Consider the following 20,153-nt stretch of genomic DNA (forward strand, 5'->3'; position numbering starts at 1 on the left):
CTGGTTCTGCTGTAAGGCTGCTGCTGTGTCCTCTGTCACTGATATCTCCTGGATGAAGGTTCAAGGCACGGGGGAGCTTCTTACTTTTCTTTGTTTTCTTCCAACAGTTTTATTGGCACGTAGCTTACTTATCATACAATTCAATTGTTCAATTGTGCACTCATATCAAGGAGCATTGTACAATCATTAACACATCCATCATAGAGCACCACACCCCCACCCATACCCCCATCCCCTGTGGTGACTCCGCCTTTAAGACGAGTTGTGCACTCACCATCCATTCGGGTGCTACCTCCAGTCCTCCCGCCGGATCTTCTTTCTTGCTGGGAATGAGATACCCTTTCTCTTGGTATTGAGGTCGCTTACTTTATACCCCGCAGCCTGGCAATCACAACCCATCCTGTTAACCAGCGCTCTAGACCCAATCCTATCAGTATCACCCCCACCTCCACAGATGACAGACTCATTATACATGGTTCTCCACCTTCCTCATGCCGTGACCCTTTCATGCCACTCCTCATGTGGTGGTGACCCACCTCCCCTGCCCAATCATAAAATTATTTTCGTTGCAACTTCATAACTGTCATTTTGCTACTGTGATAAATAGGCGACCCCTGTGAAACGGTTGTTAGACCCCCTGAGGGGTTGCGACCCACAGGTGGAGAACCCATGCATTAGGAAAAGGTCATTTGGTGGGAGTTCCACAGACTGTCTAGATGAGCCACATTAAATAACGCATTGCTCCGCAGTCATATTTACTGCAGGCTTTAGGTCTGTATCCCAGACTGAAATAAGAAACATTCATCAAAATGCAATGAGTCCAACTACAAGTGCATAAAATACATCCCGTGGAAGAATTTCCCCTTGTTCCTCCATGAAAATACAGGCATTCCCATGACTTACCAGGGTCATTCTCAGGTGAGAAGTTCTGTGTTCACTTCCAGTTGGTACAGAGAAGTACTTAGTCCTTGTATTAGTCAGCACTCCCTCTTTATCCAAGGAGAGTGTTTGCCCCTCCTCGCTAGAATAGGCTAAGGGGCCCTGGTGATGCCGTGGTTAAGTGCTTAGTTGCTAAGGAAACGTCTGGGGATCAATATAACCAGCATATCTGAGGCAGATAGGTTTGGCAAGCTACTTCTGTAAAGAGTGCAGCCTATGGACCCCCAAGGGGGCAGATCCACTGTGTCACACAAGGTTGCTGAGGAACTGAATCAACTCAGAGACACAGTAAGTACAACGTCTGGCTGCCAGTAGGTGCCCTCTTGGCACAGGCATGGAGTTTGGGGGCAGGGGGTGTAGAGAAGAGAAGGCTTGAGCTCTTTGCTGGCCTCTCCTGTCACTGCTGCTTCGTAACGCCTTGGGACTGGAGTAGAAGGCATGGGGGAAAGCTGGCAAAATTCTCCCCTGGTCTGGCCTGTCCCAACACATCCTGGTTACAGTGGATTCCTTTCCCTGACGGCCCCATTCCGGAAGTCTTCAGAGCTTGTTATGGAAGGTGTTTTGGAGCAACCCGTGTGCTGCTGCTTCCTTAACTTCTGGCTCTGGTTTCTGCCCCTGCTCCACCCAGGCTTTCTCTGTGGGACCCCCAGCTCCATGCCTGGGCAGCCTGGGCCTGCATTCCCTGGGTAGCCACTGTTCTTCCTTCTTTCGTGCCTCACAGCACCCAGCCAGCCACAATCTCACCTTTGAATTTCTCAGTGGGGTTTGGATACATTCTCTACCAGGCTCTTGGTCTATTGAAGCATTTGTCAATGAACCCAAGGTGAGCCTTGCCCTTTGGGGATGGGCTCATAGCACTTTCAAAGAGTGAAGAGCAAGGAGGAGGAGGAGGAGGAGGGAATGAGAGAGCGGTAGAAAGAGGAGAAAAGAGAAATGAACAGCAGTTCCTCTCCTTCATTTCCAACTCTATTGTGTATTGTGCTGAGAGAATCCTCATTGCTTTGAACATGTCTGTGTGTGGTCTCATTTGACCCCTTGGGAAAGTACTGAAGGCAATGAATTATAGTGTATGAATCCGCGGGCTATTATCTTTGCAGCTTCTGCCCAATGAGTGGGTGGGTCTGTACAGATGAGGGGCTTATGGCCCACCAAAGGGATTGGATCATTTGCTAAGAATGTACATAAGGTTCATGGCATACTTTTGGTGGCCCAGCATGTCAAGGAGATCTCTGGAACCCTAACAAGAAGACAGGTCAGTTCTGCCATCCTGCTGGGCTTAAAAATGAGCTCTTTGGGGGTAGAAGAAAGGAGACGCCTTATTATTAGCACCAAGAACGTAGAAATGAGGAACAGTCCTTGGCATGGCGTCCCTGAGCCGGGTCCCTGCTAGACTCAGAAGACTGAGCTCTTCAATACTGGAGAGAGAGAGAAATGGTCATCAATAAGCAGCAGCAGAAGCAGGAGAACCGAAAGACTGGCAGGAGTGTGTGCTGCACTTCTCAGCTCACAAAGCAAGAACATGGAGTCCCTTTGGTTAGGAGGCTTGCTAACAGAGTGACATGTCTCTGGGCACGTGAGGGCACTAGGTTAGTCTACCCATTGGGTTTAGAGAAGGAGTGTCTTCCGACTGAGGCTTCCCTGCAGTCCGTGCGGTGACTCCAGGCTCGTATCAGAATTGCTCAAGAGCTTTGTAACAATTACTGAAGCAGGGCAGAGGTAAGGCCGGCCCAAGAGACATAAGGAGCCAACAGCTAATAGGCAGAAGGCCAAGGAGAAACCTGATTTGGGCCTGGCTTAGGGGAGGCTATCCTGAAAACCATATCTGGAATATTTCCTAATTCTAATGTGTAAACTGTTACTTCCATAATAAACACCACAGTCATGAGTATTGTCCTTGAGTTCTGAGCCGTCATTTCAAAGAACTGTCAAACCCAGCAGAGAAGCAGCCAGTGCTATGGGACCACTTGGTGTCAGAATTGGTGAAAAGATCAGAGGGTGGAGGCACATATGGTGTGACTTCCACACTAAAAGGATCAGCCTTGAACTATGGAACTTGATGTTCCTCTCCACTGTGAGATTAGGAGAAACCAGATACTATGCTGACAGAGACACACAGGGTAGTTATGATAATTTAGGGCTCAGGATGAACTTGAATATAAGCATCACCCAGGTTTTTCTTGGGGATTTTCTCTTGTGTTCAGTGGGGGCAGAGCGAGGAACTTCAAGTAAGGACTGGGGGCAAGAGGTGCAGGGCAGTGGACGGCCCAGAGCCTGCTGGATCTTCCTGCCTCTCAGCCTTCAGTCTGTCTGCTGATCCCGTGAGTTGGGGGTGCATCTCACCAGAGGAAAGGGAGGTGATGTATGGGCCCTTTGTGGGGGATGTCACGGAGAGTTGAGTGTCTACCTTTCCCATCCAACCCCTATTTGAACCCTAAAACCAGTGTGTCATACTGACGGATGGCAGTGACCTTGGACCTAAAGCTAGAGAGGGATATTGAGAAGCCAGTAGAGTTTGACTGGAAAAAAATGGAGTTGGTGGAAGCAGACCTATGTTACAATGCTCCCAGTACCTGTGATTTCTTGGGGCAAGTCTATCTGAAAAGAGGCTAGAACTGGTCTGAGCTGACAGAGTAAGAAAGAAGAGGGGGCACTGACCTCCTGTGAAAACACTGGGGCGGATGGAGAGCCCACAGCACAATCCTGAAAGGGGCAGTCGGTCAAGGTCAGCCTTGTGTCTCTGGGAAAAAAACATGAAATCCGTTTGAGGGTGTTCTTGTCCTGCTGGGGAAAGATCTGCAGGGACAGAAGGGACTGACCATGATGTCCCTTGAACAAGCACAATGTGTCCCTTTTTCATCCATGAGATTCACACCCTCCCTATGGCTGTGACACAACGCTGGTAGGTGGCCCCGCCCCATCCCCTGACTCCAACCTCGCCAGTCAGCCTTCTTCGGAGAGTACCACTCTCTCCGGGAAGCCAGCCAAGATTGAGAAAACCTGTTGCTTCCTGAGCCTTCACAAGCAGCCTCTGTTCCCTAGCCCACTATAGGATAAATGTCACTGGAACACATTTAACACTGGGACTTGGTTTTCTCCAAACTTACTGTCCCCATTCTATGTGACCCTATAGGATGGGATGGATTTCCTACACGGTCACTCTTAATGGAGTAGAAATCCTCATCTTTGTCCCACGGAGTGGAGCGTGGTTTTGAACTGCTGATCTTGTGGTTCGCAGCCCAACACGTGACCCCTCCGTTCGTGGTGCTCCCTAATCCAGCACCCATCGTGGGCAGGAGTTTTTCTAAGGGGCTAAGGCTTCATATGGAGGAAGGTGGAGAGTCCAGGATGCAGGTGGATGACAGACATCTGCCACCAGTTCACAGACTTTAAACCCATAGACCCCACACCACAAGTCCCAGCATGAGGAGTTGAGCCAGCAGAAGTGAGGTCCCAGGTGAGATGTCTTCTGAGGGAAACACAAGGATGAAGCACACATCAATGAGCCATTGCTGGCGGCTTTTATCACAGGGATTCCAGTCACATGGAAGGAAATTGAACAATCAGCTTCCCTGTTAGGCTAAGCTTGGCTGGGATAGGTCAGGTCTCAGACCTTGATCAACGCTGGAAGCCCCGACAGAAAGCAGCAAGATGAAGCCTAATGAACCCTAGGTCAGAACTCAGAGCTTAGAAGCTGTCCACCAGTTCCAACCTGCACCTGCTGCCTCATCATCTAGAAATATGCTGCCCGGATGTCTTGGTGCTGCCACAGTGACCATGTCTTGGGAGCAGAAGTAGGACAGCTAGGACCCAATTGTTGTGCCTTGGCCTGCAAACACAAGGGCAGCAGCTCAAAGCCACCAGCCACCCCAAGGGAGAAAGATGGGACTTCCTCCGCTAATAGACAGGGACAGTCTACCCTGTCCTGTGAGCCGTAAGGGACTTATTAGAATAGGACTTGGTGTCATGGCTGTGAAGGGGGTGCATGTTTCGGGGGGAGGCGTGGCACAGAAGCTGAGTTTGAGTTGAGGATCAAACACAGCTCAGTCAAGTCTGGCTGAAAGTCCCATGCCGTGCCTTTGAATTCATGTAGCGAGGTCTCTAACTTCCTTCATCCTTGCCCAAGGCACATCCAAACCCAAACCAAAGTCACGGCTGTCCAGTTGATGACCACTCGCGGTGACACTACAGGACAGGGGAGAACTGCCCCGTGGGTTTCTGAGAGTGTCCTTGTTCACAGGACTACAACTCTTCCAGCTGTCCATCGTCTCATGACTTGAGATCTCTGTTGGGCTCAACTCAAAGACTGAGTATGTGCCAAGACCTAGAAGTTTTGAAGTTACCCCACGACCTCTCACTCACCACTTTCGGAACCTCCATTTCCCCTTCTGTAACCTGTGACTACCGAGTTTGCAGTTGATTTCATTTTATTCTGCAAGAGCACTAAAATGAAAGGCCTGGCAGAGAGAAGCTGCTGAGAGAGGGCAGAGGGCAAACTTCCTTCCATTGTCCTCTACTCCTCTTCTTCTGTGACTGGCAGAGTAGGTGCACCGTCCTCCGGGGCTGAATCATTCTATTTTAAGACTATGTTAAAAATAATTCCTTCTCAGAAGGAAAGCTCGCAGATGATGCACGACAAAGTTAGAGCTTATGGATAAATAAATGATGAAGATGTTCCCAAAGAAAATGAGGAGAATGTCCCCCTAGGAGGAATTTGGGTCGACAGTTCATTGGTGTGGAAAGTCTGTGATGGAAACGAAATGAACTCACATGCAAAATTTACCTGTGACTTCTATGTAACTCAGGTGCAATCCCCAGTCCTCCTGCCTCACGTGTAACTCATATCCCCCCTGGCTCATCTGTAATCCCTAGTCTTCCTGTACAAGTAAAGGTCTTTCTCCATTTTTGAACTTTAGAACCCTTGGTATTTTACCAGGTTTGGCTGCTTCCAACCCAACACCCAAAACAACAACAATTCTATTGTTTCTCTCTTTATAGGAATTCTAGTGGCATGCTACTTTTGGACATTACTTCACTGTGCATGGAACACAGAGAACTGTGTAAATAACACATGGATAACTTAATCATAACCTCACACGTGTCTGCTGTGAGACGTAAGGTGAGGTAAGCTCGTGTGGCAGGTCCTGTGAATGAGCATCTTCATGTTTAGGTGAAATAGAACTGTGACCCAATACTGTTCATTGCCAAGGGGTCTCTTCCGACCCATAGCAACCCTGTGCACAAAGCATAGCAACAAAACCAAACAGAACACGGCCCCATTCTGAGCCATCCTCACCATAGCTCCTGCTGTTGCAGCCACCGCGCCAATCCTTCCTGTCAGGGGCCTTCCTCTCCTTCGCCACGCCTCTGCTTGTCCGAGCATGATGTCCTTCGTAATTCATAAATTGTTATTATTTCGTCATTTTTTACTCTGTCAGACATCTTCCCCTAACCTCTTCTCTGCTGTCCATCCCCCAGGGAGGAGGCTATACGTAGATTCTTTAAATCAGTTACCCCTTTCCATCCCACGTTCCCTCCACCCTCAGGCATCACCACTCTCATCACTGGTCCTGGAGGAGTCATCTGTCTGGATTCCCTGTGTTTTCCGTTCCTATCTGTACCAGTGTACATCCTCTGGTCTAGCCAGATTTGGAAGGTAGAATTGGGATCATGATAGTGGGGGGAGGAAGTATTTAATAACTAGAGGAAAGTTATATGTTTCTATGTTGCTACCCTGCACCCTGACTGGCTCATCTCCTCTCCACAACCATTCATGTAGGAGGGTGTCCGGTTGGCTGCCCAAGGGCTTTGAGTCTCCACTCTGCACCTGCACATTTACAATGATATCATTTTTTGTTCTTTGATACTTGATACCTCTTCCCTTCGACAGCTAGTGGTCACACAGGCTGGTGTGTTTCTTCCATGTGGGCTTTGTTGTTTCTGAACTAGATGGCCACTTGTGTCTCTTTGAGCCTCCAAGACCCCAGACGCTATATCTATTGATAGCCGGGAACCATCAGCTTTCTTCACCACATTGGCTCATGCACACATTTGTCTTCATTGATCGTATCAGGAAGGTGGGCACCCACTGATATGATTTTTAGTTCTTTGATGTCTGAAGGGGCTCATGAAACTCTTATCACAATCCATACATACATCAGCTGTGTAAAGTACATATGTACATTCATTGCCCTCAGTATTCTCAAAACATTTGCTCTCCACCCAAGCCCCTGGCATCAGCTCCTCATCGTTATTTCACCCTCCCTCCCACCTCTCCCCTCCCCCATGAACCCTTGCTAATATACAAATTATGGTTTTGTCATATCTTGCAATGGCCAACGTCTACCTTCACCCACTTTTCTGTTGTCCATCCCCGAGGGAGGAGTCTATATGTAGATCCTTGTAATCGGTTCCCTGTTTCTAACCAGCCCTCTTTCAACCCTCCCAGGATCGCCACTCACATCACTGATACTAAAGGGGTCCACTTCCCTGTATTCCTGTGTTTCCACTTCCTATCTGTACCAGTATACATCCTCTGGTCTAGCCAGATTTGTAAGGTTGAATTGGGATCGTGATAGTGGGTGGAGAGAAAGCATTTAGGAACTAGATGAAAGATGTATTTTTCAAGGTTGCTACATCACAACTTGACTAGCTCATCTGCGCCCAAAGACCCTTCTGTAGTGGGATGTCCACTGACCTTCACTCACCCATCCATTTATTCACCCATCCATCTATTGTCTGTCCATCCACCCATTCATCCATCGTTCCATGCACCCACCCATCCTTGTAGCCTTCCATCCATGCACAGTTAAGGAATGGCAACAAATGTACTAATGTGCTTGACACTGTGCATGGATGCCAGAGAACTGTGTAAATCACACATGTACAAGTCAACCGTAACCTCACGCGTGTCTGCTGTGACACGTGAGATGAGGTAAGCTCGTGTGGCAGGTCTGTGAACGAGGATCTTCATGTGTAAGTGAATTAGAGCTGCGACCCGGCTAAGCTCGCTCCGTGGTCCCGTGGATCTGTGTCTTGCTTCAACAGTGTTTGAACGGAACAGATCTGGGAACTCCCTGCCTCCAACCTTCTGCCACGCAACAGGTTTCTTTCCGGAAGTAACATGGGGACCATCTTCTCAGCCAGCCCCTCCTCTTGGGACCAGCGAACACTTTTATTTGGCGTATGGTGACCTCCAAACTGACGTGTCATGAGCCCTTAGATCCGTCAGAATTATTCCGCCGACGCGGAGGCTGGCGTCAACCGTCTGGTCAACCTGCACGTACCTCTCTCTGGGCTTCTTTTTCGACTGCGACGATGTGGCCTTGGAAGGTGTGGGCACTTCTTCCGCGAGCTGGAGAAGACGCGCGAGGGGGCCGAACATCTCTTGAAGCTGCAGAACCAGGGCGGCGGCCACGCCCACTTCCAATATGTGCAGAAACCGTCTCAATATGAGTGTGGTCAAACCCTGGACGCCATGGAAGCTGCCCTAGCCCTGGAGAAAAACTCAACCGGGCTCTTCTGGACCTGCGTGCGGTGAGGTCCACTCACGTTGACCCTCATCTCTGTGACTTTCTGGAGAACCACTTCCTGGACAAGGAGGTGAAACTCCACAAGAAGATGGACAGCCCCGAGGATCTCTTGGAATGGCTCTATCAAGATATTCCCATAGACCCAAAAAGGGGGTGTCCTGAGGACATACCCTTTACCACAGCCATAAGGAACAATTTTGTGAAGTGGGCCCCAGCATCTCTTAAGACTCCTGTAATTGCTATTTTATGTGCACCAGGATTAACAGTGGGCACTGCCCTAAGCAAACTCTGACATTGTCAACAATGGGGTTGATTGGTCCCTGTGATGGTAGAGGGCAGGTGTCAGCAATGAATCAACAGAGAGAGAGTGGGCATGGTTATAATAGACAACAAGGTTTCAATAATAATCAAAGCAACCTGTCTCATGTGGAATTATGGTATTGGCTACTTAGCCACGGTGTCCCTAGAAATTAAATAGATGGGAAGCCTACTAAATATTTACATGATCTGTACAGGCAAGAGAATGGTAGATCAGGTGAACAGCAGAATAGACAGTCACGATCGCTCAATCAATTCCCAGACCTGAGCCAGTTTATGGACCCAAAACCCCATGAATCAAGAGGAGGCCGGGTCCTTTGTAAGGAGGACCCTGCTGCATCACTGAAGGTTTATACTGTTATTCTTTCTTCTATCCTTCCCCAACGGGACCTGCAGCCTTTCACAAGAGTGACTGTTCATTGGGGGAAAGGAAATAATCAAACTTTTCAGGGATTACTAGACACTGGCTCAGAACTGACACTAATTCCAGGAGACCCAAAATGTTTCGAAGGCCCAACAATCAGAGTGGGGGCTTATGGAGGTCAAGTTATCACTGGAGTATTAGCTCAAGTATGCCTCACTGTGGGTCCAGTGGGCCCCCAGACCCATCCTGTGGTTATTTCCGCAGTTCCAGAATGCATCATTGGAATAGACATACTTAGTAACTGGCAGAACACCCATATCGGATCCCTAAAATGTGGAATAAGGGCTATCATGGTTGGAAAGGCCAAGTGGACACCATTACAAATGACATTACCTAGGAAAATAGTAAACCAAAAGCACTACCCCATTCCTGGAGGGATTGCAGAGATCAGTGCAACCATCAAAGACTTGAAAAATGCAGGGTGGTGATTCCTACTACATCCCCATTTAATTCACCTATTTGGTCTGTAGAGAAGACTGATGGATCCTGGAGAATGACAGTGGATTATCGTAAACTTAACCAGGTGGTGACTTCAATTGCAGCTGCTGTCCCATATGTGATTACATTGCTTGAGCAAATTAATACTTCTCCTGGTACATGGTATGCAGCTATTGATCTGGCTAATGCCTTCTTCTCCATATCAGTCTCAAAGGACCACCAGAAGCAGTTAGCTTTCACCTGGCAGGGGCAACAATATACTTTCACAACTCTCACCCAGGGGTACATCAACTCTTCTGCCCTGTGCCACAATTTAGTCCGAAGGGACCTTGACCACCTGTCTATTCCACAAAATGTCACACTGGTCCATTATATTGATGACATTATGCTGATTAGACCCACTAAGGAGGATGTATCAAAGACTCTCGATTCATTGGTACAATATCTGCGTACAAGGGGTTGGGAAATTAACCCAACAAAGATTCAGGTACCCTCCACATCAGTAAAATTTCTAGGGGTCCAGTGGTGTGGGGCATGTCGAGATATTCCTACTAAAGTGAAGGATAAGCTGTTACATTTAGCTCCCCCAATGACTAAAAAAGAGGCACAATGCCTAGAGGGTCTCTTCGGATTTTGGAGGCAACATATTCCTCACTTAGGTGTTCTACTTCGACCTATTTATCAAGTGACACGAAAAGCCTTCTTTTTTGACGGGGACCAAGAACAAGAAAAGGCTCTTCAACAAGTTCAGGCTGCCATGCAAGCTGCTTTGCCCCTTGGACCATATGATCCAGCTGACCCAATGGTGCTAGAGGTGTCAGTTGTAGATAAAGAAGCAGTGTGGAGTCTTTGGCAGACCCCTATTGGTGAATCATAGCATAGACCAATAGGATTTTGGAGTAAAGTCTTGCCATCCTCTGCAAACAAGTACTCCCTCTTTGAAAAACAGCTGTTGGCCTGTTACTGGGCCTTGGTGGAGACGGAACGCCTCACCACGAGCCACCAAGTCACCATGAGGCCTGAATTACCTATCAAGAACTGGGTGTTGTCTGACCCACGTAACCATAAAGTTGGACGTGCGCAGCAACACTCCATTGTTAAATGGAAGTGGTATATACGAGATCGGGCCAAAGCAGGACCTGAAGGCACAAGTAAGCTACATGAAGAAGTGCCCCAAATGCCCACAGTCTCCACTCCTGTCACATTGCCTCCTTTCTCTCAGTCGGCACCTATGGCCTCCTGGGGAGTACCTTACCATACTTTAAGTGAAGTCCAAAAAAGTCATGCTTGGTTTACGGATGGCTCTGCACGATAGGCAGGTTCCACTCATAAGTGGACAGCAGCAGCACTACAGCCCCTTTCTGGGATCTCCCTAAAGGACAGTGGTGAAGGGAAATCTTCCCAATGGGCAGAACTTCAAGCAGTGCACCAGGCCGTTCAGTTTGCATATGAGGAAAAATGGCCAGATGTGAGACTGTATACTGATTCATGGGCTGTGGCTAATGGCTTGGCTGGATGGTCAGGGAATTGGAAGGACCATGATTGGAAAATTGGTGACAAGGAGGTGTGGGGAAGAGGTATGTGGATAGACCTCTCTGAATGGGCCAAGAGAGTAAAGTTAATTGTATCTCATGTGAACGCTCACCAAAGGATTACCTCTGAAGAGGAGGACTTTAATAATCAAGTGGATAAGATGACACACGCTGTGGAGACTGGTCCTGCTCTTTCCTCTGCCACCCCTGTTATCGCCCAATGGGCACATGAACAAAGTGGACATGATGGCAGGGATCACCAAGGCTGAATTGACCACTGCTACTGCTGAGTGTCCCATATGCCAGCAACAGAAACCGACATTAAGTCCAAGATATGGGCCAATTCATCGGGTAGATCAACCAGAAACTTGGTGGCAGGTTGATTACATAGGACCACTTCCATCATGGAGGGGACAGCGTTTTGTTCTTCCTGGAATAGACACCTACTCTGGATATGGATTTGCCTTCTCTGCACGTGATGCTTCTGCCAACACTACTATTCGGGTACTTACAGAATGCCTCATCCACCAGCATGGCATCCCACATAGCATTGCTTCAGATCAAGGAACTCACTTTATAGCAAATACAGTGCGGCAATGGCACATTCCCATGGAATACACTGGTCGTATCATGTTCCTCATCATCCTGAAGCTGCTGGCGTGATAGAAGGATGGAATGGGCTCCTAAAGACACAATTATGGCGCCAACTAGGTGGCAACAACTTGTGGGGCTGGGTCAATGTTCTCCAGGAAGCTGTATACGCTCTAAACCAGCAGTCAATATATGGTGCTGTGTCTCCAATAGCCAGAATTCATGGGTCCAGGAACCAAGGGGTGGAAGATGGAGTGGCACCACTCACTACTACTCCTAGTGATCCCCTTGCAGCATTTTTGCTTCCTGTCCCAGCAACCCTGTGTTCCTCAGGCCTGGAAGTCCTGGTCCCGAAGAAAGGAACTCTCCCACCTGGAAACAGCCCGGATTCCACTGAACTGGCAGCTGAGAATGCCCCCTGGCCACTTTGGACTTCTCATGCTTTTGGATAAACAGGTCAGGAAGAGTGTCACTGTACTAAGTGGTGTGATTGATCCTGATTACCAAGGAGAAATTGGACTGGTACTACATAATGGAGGTAAAGAAGAATATGTCTGGAATCCAGGAGATCCCATAGGCCAGCTCTTAGTGTTACCATGCCCTGTTACTAAAGTAAATGGTACGTTACAGCAACCCAATCCTGGCAGGACTTATAATGACCTAGACCCCTCAGGAATAAAGGTCTGGGTCACCCCGCCAGGCCAAAAACCACAGCCAGCTGAGGTGCTTGCTGAGGGCAAAGGTAATACAGAATGGGTACTAGTAGAAGGTAGTTCTACCTATCAATTATGACCACATGATCAATTGCAAAAGCGAGGTTTGTAATTGTCAATGTATTTCCTTTTATGTGCTAATTGCATATCTTTCCTTTGTTCAGGTATGACATATCAGATGCAATTGGACTCGGTGTGTTTTCATTTATATGTATGGTAGATGATTGATGATAAGTATAAGGTTGATTTCATTAATGTCTGGAAATTATATAAGTATGTATGGGTAAAGAATTGTGTACAGGTGCCAGGTTGGCAAGGGGTGGATTGCGATAGTTTATTGTGCCAGCCTGGCCGATAAACACAAGTAGGATTAATTGAAGGGCAGAGGTAAAAATGGCTCAGTGAGCCTCGCCTTGCTTGACTCTCACTCTTTAATCATCAGACCTGTGTGCGGCATCCTTGCTTGTTCTGTGCCTCAGTTTAAAGGGGTACACGACCTATGGGATGCCTAGCCTGTGACTGTGTCGCTGTAAGTTAAGGTCCCTTTAAGCCCTAATGATTGGAATGTTCGTCTCTAGTGCTGGGGACCGACATTTGATGACAGTTGGGGACCTGCCTTGCTGTTTGCTGCCTGGGTATATAAAGCCCAGCTCTCTCTACAGAAAGGGACTGACAACTGGGGGCTCTCAAGCCTTAAAGGACTGCTAGTTTCTCACTGCTTTATAATTTAACTGTTAATTTCTTATATTGTCTATCTGTATATAATTTAACGGTTCATTTCTTGTATTATATATCTATCTTTATATTTATATATAATTAGTAGCAATCTGGTTTGTCTCTCTAGAGAACCCTGTCCAACACAACAACCAACCACTCTGCCTACCCTTCCTAACCACTGTGCCTTGGGTGTGTGTGTGGGGGGGGGGGTAGATAGAAGGGGTTACCTGGGCGTGGCCCCTTCTGTCTTGGAGAGAGGTTCTGGCCACGATTCCTGTGTTCTGTGTGCTGAAACTCAATGTGCTCCCATGTCCCCCAATATACGGACTCTCAAGGAGCTTCTGGAGCCTCCTAACCTCCCCTCACCTTCACGGAGGTCCTGATAAAAGAGCTTCTGGGGGCGTCCTGGGGGATAAATTGTTACGATTTCTCAGCCTGCTTCCCTCCCCAATGAAGGAGGATGCAGAGCTCTCCAGTCCTCCCTAGGCCTTCCGTCAACCTATGGACCCCACACCCAGAGGAGGGGTAGACCGATCTTCTCCATAAAGAAAGGATGAGAAGGGGGAAGTGGGGGAGCAGGAGGCTCCATCTGTGTGTGACCCTGGAAGTTTCCATTGGTCTCCGTTTCTTGTTCCCCTGTATCGTCTTAAGGAGCCCAGGTGTTGCTATGGGTTAAGTGTTGGACTGTTAACCTGAAGGTCAGCGGTTCAAGCCTACCAACGGTTTCAAAGGGAAAAGATGAGACTCTCTGCACCATAAATAGACAATCTCAGAAGACCTGGAGAGCAATTTTACTCCGATACGTGAGATCACCGTGAGTCAGAAAAACCCCAGGTGGCCAAGTGTGTTATGCAATGAGGTCAATTTGAAAGCAGGAGCCAGTCCCAGGGGAATGAAGAACTCTCTCCTCCCATAAAACGTCAGTTGTGGAAACCCAGAGGGGCGGTTCTGCCCTGTCCTACAAGGGCGCTAAGAATCAGAATGAACTTGAGAGCCAAACATTGGGTTTTGGTTGGGTTCTGTTATTGCATGAGCAGGGGAAAGGGTTGGAAGAAGGACCAGACCAGAAGACTTCCCAGTCGGTTCTCAGCCAAGAGCACCCTCACCCGAGCCCCAAGTTCTTCTCCGTGGTTCTCTAATCAATTGACGCCATCTTCCCCTTTCAGGAAGACTGGGGCTGACAAGACCCACAGCTGGTCCTGGGGACAGGGCGTCCTCCTGCCTCACAAGCATGTGCTCTAAAGATGGAAGACAGGAAAGAGAGAGACTTACCTGTGGTTTCTGCATGTGCCTTTGGTAAAACATGCATGAAGTTGACCACTTGGGGGTGTCTAAATCTCAGTCATTGTATCTATCCGGAATATTGGGTCCCTACCACCATTACTTTCCACAATATTTTCATCATTCAAAGATGGTATTTTGTGCCTTTAAAATAATAATTCTCCACTCTCTTCCCAACCATCTCCTACTCACCACAAAACTATTTTTATTTATGAATAAACGTTCCTGAGTCCCATTGGTGGTGGTGTGGGGCTGCCTACAAAAGCATAGTGGTTCAAACCCATCAGCTACTTTTGTGGGAGAATGATGGAGCTGTTGGCTATAGAGATTTTCACTATCAAAATATTTTTTCAGTATACATATGTATATATTTTTCCCCAAATCATTTTATTGGGGAGTCCTTCAACTCCTCACAATCCATACATACACCCATTGTGTCAAGCACATTTGTACATTTGTTGCCATTATCATTCTCAAAACATTTGCTTTCTACTTGAGCTCTTGGTATTAGCTCTTCATTTTGCCCTCCCTCACGAACCCTTGATAAGTTAGAAATTATTTTTCCCAGTATCAAATTTTAAAATATATAATTACCATCTCAAAAGCCCTGTAAGGGGCTGATTTGAGTCAAACTGCTGGATGCCAGTAGTATGTGTGTGGAGGGAAGGGGGCCGGGGTGGGCGGTTTTGAATGTGCTTTTTACATATCAGACTGCTAACCTCAAGGCCAGAAGTTCAAACCCATGAGCATATCTTTGGAAGAAAACTGAAGCTGTCAGTGCCCACAAAGATTTAATCTGGGAGACCCACAGGGACAATGCTAATCTGTCCTCCAAGGTCACTATGAGCCAATGTGATGGCAGCTAGTTTGGGGGTATTCTAGATAGCTCACATCCACCGAATCCGACAATATTGGACCTGTCATGTCTGCCTTGTTTCATTCAGCACAGTTTTAGGTGAATCTACGTGATGCCACGTCTCAGGAATTCATTTCTTTGTAGGAGTATAAAGTGTGACTATAGGAGCATTGGAAGTCCTAAAAAATGAAATTGGACACATAAACATGGATATCCTAGGTATTGGTGAGCTGAAATGGACTGGTATTGGTTGTTTTGAATCAGAAAATCCTGTGGTGTACCTTGCTGGGAGTGATACAATCAAGAGGAATGGTGTGACATTCATTGTCAAAAAGTACATTGCGGAGACTTCCGGGAAGATGGCAACGGAGTGACACATAGCAGGGGTACTCCGCAGAATCCAGCCCAGGAGAGTTGTTTAGAGGGAAATTCAACACTGCTGGAACGCAGGAGGAGCATCATAAAGATTAGTAGGGAAAGATCCATGGGGTTTTCAGGGGCTGGGGGCTTTGGTCTTATCTTAGTGGAAGCAGGCTGGGGCTTGACCTCGCCCACACCACTGTATCTGTTGGAGCAGGGACCATTTGGAGCCTGTAGCAGGGCTTGATCTCATCATAGCCACAGTTTGCCCCTGCCTCCTTCAGGGCAAGGACAAGACCCAAGTAGCTTCACCGGCAGAGATGGGGGTTCAGCTATATTATTGCTTCTGTTTACGTCTCTGCTCTCTGTCCCCCCACCGTCTTGAGAGCTGCTCAGTGGCCTTCTCTCTCATCTCAGCTGAAGTTGTGGGGCTGCCTTGGGGCAGGGACTAAACCCTGTAACTCCATGGTTTGGGAGTGGGACTCAACTGCATAGTTGCTTTTGTTTCCCTCTCTTCCCTATATTCCTGAACAACGTAAATGGTCTTGCTTTTTTATTTTTTCCTCCTCTTTCTCTCTTTCCTGTTCTCTCACACTCCACTGCTAACCACGGGAGCACCCCCTTTTCCGTAGGGCATTTATGCCTGCACAACACCCAGCTAGGTGAACTCCACCCTGTGTAGGTAGCCCGAGGTTAGGGACAGCGGGCTTTCCCACCAGGAGATATTCTGCCCAACTTCTCATCCGAGAATTCCTGCCTGTGTACCTGGGGGCATAAGGCAGCTCAGCCAACGCCATCAACATTACAAGCTTTTGCAGGAATCTCTGTCTATCCTCTGCAACACCAAAGCAGGCAACCCATCAGCATTCTGGGGCACGCCCCTGATAGGGTAGCCACAGGAGGATAAAGGGGTAGGTTAATCCCATTGAGAAATTAGCAGTAGGCAGGTCGAAGAAGCATACCTACAAATCACCCAGAGATAGCCAGTGCTCTTCAACTCACCTGGCACCTCTAAAACAATGCAACACAAACAGCCATCAGTCCCAACTACCTCAAAAGAAAAACAGGAGAAAGAAAAGGCAATGGCAGAAGAAGTCCTGAACAAAACAACATACATAGAAGAAGCAGACCTTGAGCTGCCACAGAAAGGAATTTTCAGAATGCTGTTTGGAGTCGTACAGGATATGAGGAAAACAATCAGAAAAAAGGTGAAATGATAGAGGAGATAAAGTCCATACACCAAAGGGAAATACAGGAGCTTAGGGAGGAGATAACAAAAGTCAGTAGCAGAAACACGGACATTGAGAATAGAAGGGAGGAATCAGAGAACCGCATCAGTGACTTGGAGGACAGCCAAGCAGACTTTCACAAACGTGAACAAAAATCTAATAAGATCATCAGAGAAGCTGAAGAAAACCTAGGAGCTATGTCTGATGCTATGAAGCGGAGCAACATTACATTATTGGCTTACAGGAGGAAGACACAACAAAGAAGTCATCTGCAACAATAGTGAGAGAATTCTTGGAGGAAAACTTCCCCAGCTTAAAAATGAAAACAAGGAAACCATTCAGGAGCCTGAAAGGACACCAGCAAACCTGAATCCCAAGAAGTCACCAAGGCACATACAGGTTAAACTATCCAACTATGAGGAAAAGGAGAAAATCATGAGAGCAGCTAGGGAAAAACAAGCAATCAGATATAAAGCCTTCCACATAAGAATATCCTCAGAACTATCAGCAGAAACGATGAGGAAGAGGAGAGAGTGGAGTAACATATTCCAAGAACTGAAGGAAAACAACGCAAACGCTAGAATACTCTACCCAGCCAAATTATCGATCGAGATAGATACTTATTTATGCTTGGTGGGTTGTTCTTCTGCTCATACTGGGTCGGCAAGGATAGAGGTGGGAAGAGTCAGGGGAGCAGGGCTTGTTCACAGTCACACATTGCATTGAGCCTTCCTAGGAGGAGAAATCAGGGTTTTGCTGCCCAAATCAAAGCAGAAGTTCAGGTGGAACATGGGGGGCTGCCTGAGCCTACTTGCTCGAATGGGAATGGGCTGGCTCTGAGCAGATGGGCACTCGACTGCATGATACTGGCCTCCTGAAAGGAAACCAGCTTTTATTACGTGGAGGGGAGCCACAGGTCAGGGAGGGGGGGGTGACATTTTCCCGGCTGTGCACTTGGCAGAGGAAGGAGGGCGAGGCCTGGGTTAGAGGAAGGTGAGGTGAGCATCAGCAGGGACACCACAGCTCTCCTTGTGCTCCTGAAACAGACGGTCCAGGGCCTTCAAGTAGAGTGTGGGTAGTGGTCGACGTCTTCCTCCGTGGGGTGGAGGACCTGGGGCACGTCGATGGGGCGGCCCACTGGTGAGACAGGGACGCAGCTGCTGTGCACAGATCCCTCTCATGCCCAAGAGTATGAAGGCAGCTTGCCCTCAGAGATGAGTACTCACCCACCGTGGTGAAGGGCCTGCGGAATGGCATGAGGCCCCAGGAGGTACCCGAGAAGATGCTCTGGCCAAAGAAGATACAAGGAGAAAAGCCCACCAGTTTCTTGAAGGTCATCTGGCAGCGGTACTGCCAGGAGTCGGCAGGAAAGGTTTTGACATTGAAGATATCATTCTCTCCGAAAGAGTAGATGGGTACCAGGGAGGCCCTTGGGAGGAGAGGAGGGAGGTATGAGGCTGGTGGCTGGCGCCTGAGTTGTCTCAGAGTCTCTCAGCTGCTGCTTCCCAAGACCTCTGAAATCACACCAAAGTGGGGCGTCCACCTCCGGCCACCAAGAAAGAAACGGCAGAAAGGGCTCACCTTTCTTGAGACTCAACGGTGCACTGAAAACAGTTACTTTTCTCATTTTGCCTTTACAAAAGGACATGCTTGCCAGGCGGCGTGTGTGCTACTTCCCATGTGAGAAAACATGGGCTTGCCTCTGAGATCGTGGTAGGGATTTGAACCCAGGATGCCCGGGAGCCCTGTTTTGGCCACTCTAACCTTGCCTTTTTCTGATGCACAGATATGGAGTGGGTTGGGCAGAGGTTGCGCACTGTGATTGGCTGAGTGTGAGCACTCAGTCCCGGAGGTGGGCACTCGCCCTGCCTGTATGGCCCTTCAGCGGGACCCTGGTGAAAGCTGCAGCATCTTCCACTGACCCCAGGGGACATCAGAGTCACTCACCCATGCCGAAGCGCAAGGCGCACGAAGCCTTTGCGATTCAGGAGACTAAGGCAGTGCTGGCCAGGGCTTGAGTACAGGGCCTCCTGCGCACCCCCGACGATGATGACCACAAGCTGGCCGCACGGGTTCTGTGATAGGATTTGGTCCAGGTTCTGACGATCCACAGAAATCAATCCTATAAGGGGGGGGGGGGCTGGGGACGCAGGAAGCAGTCATCACCAGAACAGAGTCCCCTGAGTCCCTCCACTTTATGGGAAGGGTGAGCTCCAATTTCTGTCCCATATCCCCTCATCCCACTCTGTGTCAGCCTCTAGTCCACATGCCTGCACCAGGTCACCAGCATCCACGCAAAGCACCTGAAGCGAGTGGTGCTGGTGGAGGTGTGACTCTAGCCCTGGACACTGTTTCCTGCTGCTGCTGCTCCACCTCCTCCTCCTCCTCCTTATTCTCCTCCTCCTACTCTTCTTAATCCTCCTTCTCCTTGCTCACCAGAAGTCATGAGATATTCACGGTAGATGGGGAGGTAGAAGATGCCTGCCAATGTGGTAAGCAGGGACCGGAGCCCAGGGAACAGCTGGGAAAAGGCATTGCTCTTTGTGCAGAAATTGCAGAAAAACCCGATGCACATGATCCCGTGGGGGTGGGCGCCCATCACGTAATTGCGGTCAGGGGGCAACTCGGCTGTTTTCACCAGCTGTGGGTGTTCCGGCAGGATTGGGGAGAGAGAGACAAAGGGAACATCACACTGGGAAAAGTTAGTCCTCCACCTCAGTGGACCTCCAAGTGTAAGGTCCAGGGAGGGGCCAGAAGATGGCCGTGCGCCCCCTCCCCACTGCCTGTGCCTGGGCCATCTGACCAGTCACCTTGATAAGAAAATAATCCCTCAGGTACTTCCAAATTGTCCAGTTCCTCTTCCACGTGGAGCATCTTCCACCTGGGATCACAGGTCACAGAAGTTGGCATGTCAGAGTCCTCCCAGGGTCCTGTCCTGACAGTTTTTCTGGGAGGGGGCCGGGGAGGCAGCTGTACCAAACTCACCTTGGTTGGGGGTGTCCCAGTCCTGGTAGAGCCAGGCAAAGTAGAGAAGAGAGATTGACCACAGCGAGGTGAAGAGGAGGAAGAGTAGGATGGTGGAGAAGGCACCTGGGTGAGAGGTGAGAGGGAATGAGGAATGAACTTGCTAAGAGCTTCCGGGCTGCCTTGGCCTGTAGGGTGAGGACAACTGGTGGCCCTCCCTCCAGTCCCAGGCCTCCGCGTCTCTCCCATTCTGCTCACCCAT

At 48.7% G+C, this 20,153-nt stretch overlaps 1 protein-coding gene across 1 annotated transcript; it reads right to left on the reverse strand.

Annotated features, from left to right (window-relative positions):
* Positions 1–17,987: 17,987 nt before the first annotated feature.
* LOC142423406 (2-acylglycerol O-acyltransferase 3-like) lies at positions 17,988–20,153 on the reverse strand. Its single transcript, XM_075528704.1, has 7 exons — positions 20,150–20,153; positions 19,913–20,017; positions 19,738–19,808; positions 19,364–19,568; positions 18,875–19,049; positions 18,154–18,356; positions 17,988–18,064 (listed from the first exon to the last, which is right to left on the reverse strand). The coding sequence occupies exons 1-7, from the start codon at positions 20,151–20,153 to the stop codon at positions 17,988–17,990; spliced, it is 840 nt and encodes a 279-aa protein (XP_075384819.1).

The sequence above is a fragment of the Tenrec ecaudatus genome, chromosome 12, assembly GCF_050624435.1.
Source record: "Tenrec ecaudatus isolate mTenEca1 chromosome 12, mTenEca1.hap1, whole genome shotgun sequence".
Classification (NCBI taxonomy): Eukaryota; Metazoa; Chordata; class Mammalia; order Afrosoricida; family Tenrecidae; genus Tenrec; species Tenrec ecaudatus.

What these genes read in the sequence shown, in the direction of transcription:
- LOC142423406 (XM_075528704.1), bottom strand. An exon ending in TGAATATCTCATGACTTCTG is followed by an intron (nt 19,050 to 19,363) that starts GTGAGCAAGGAG and finishes CCCCCCTTATAG; the next exon opens with GATTGATTTCTGTGGATCGT. An exon ending in CGCCTTGCGCTTCGGCATGG is followed by an intron (nt 18,357 to 18,874) that starts GTGAGTGACTCT and finishes TCTCCTCCCAAG; the next exon opens with GGCCTCCCTGGTACCCATCT.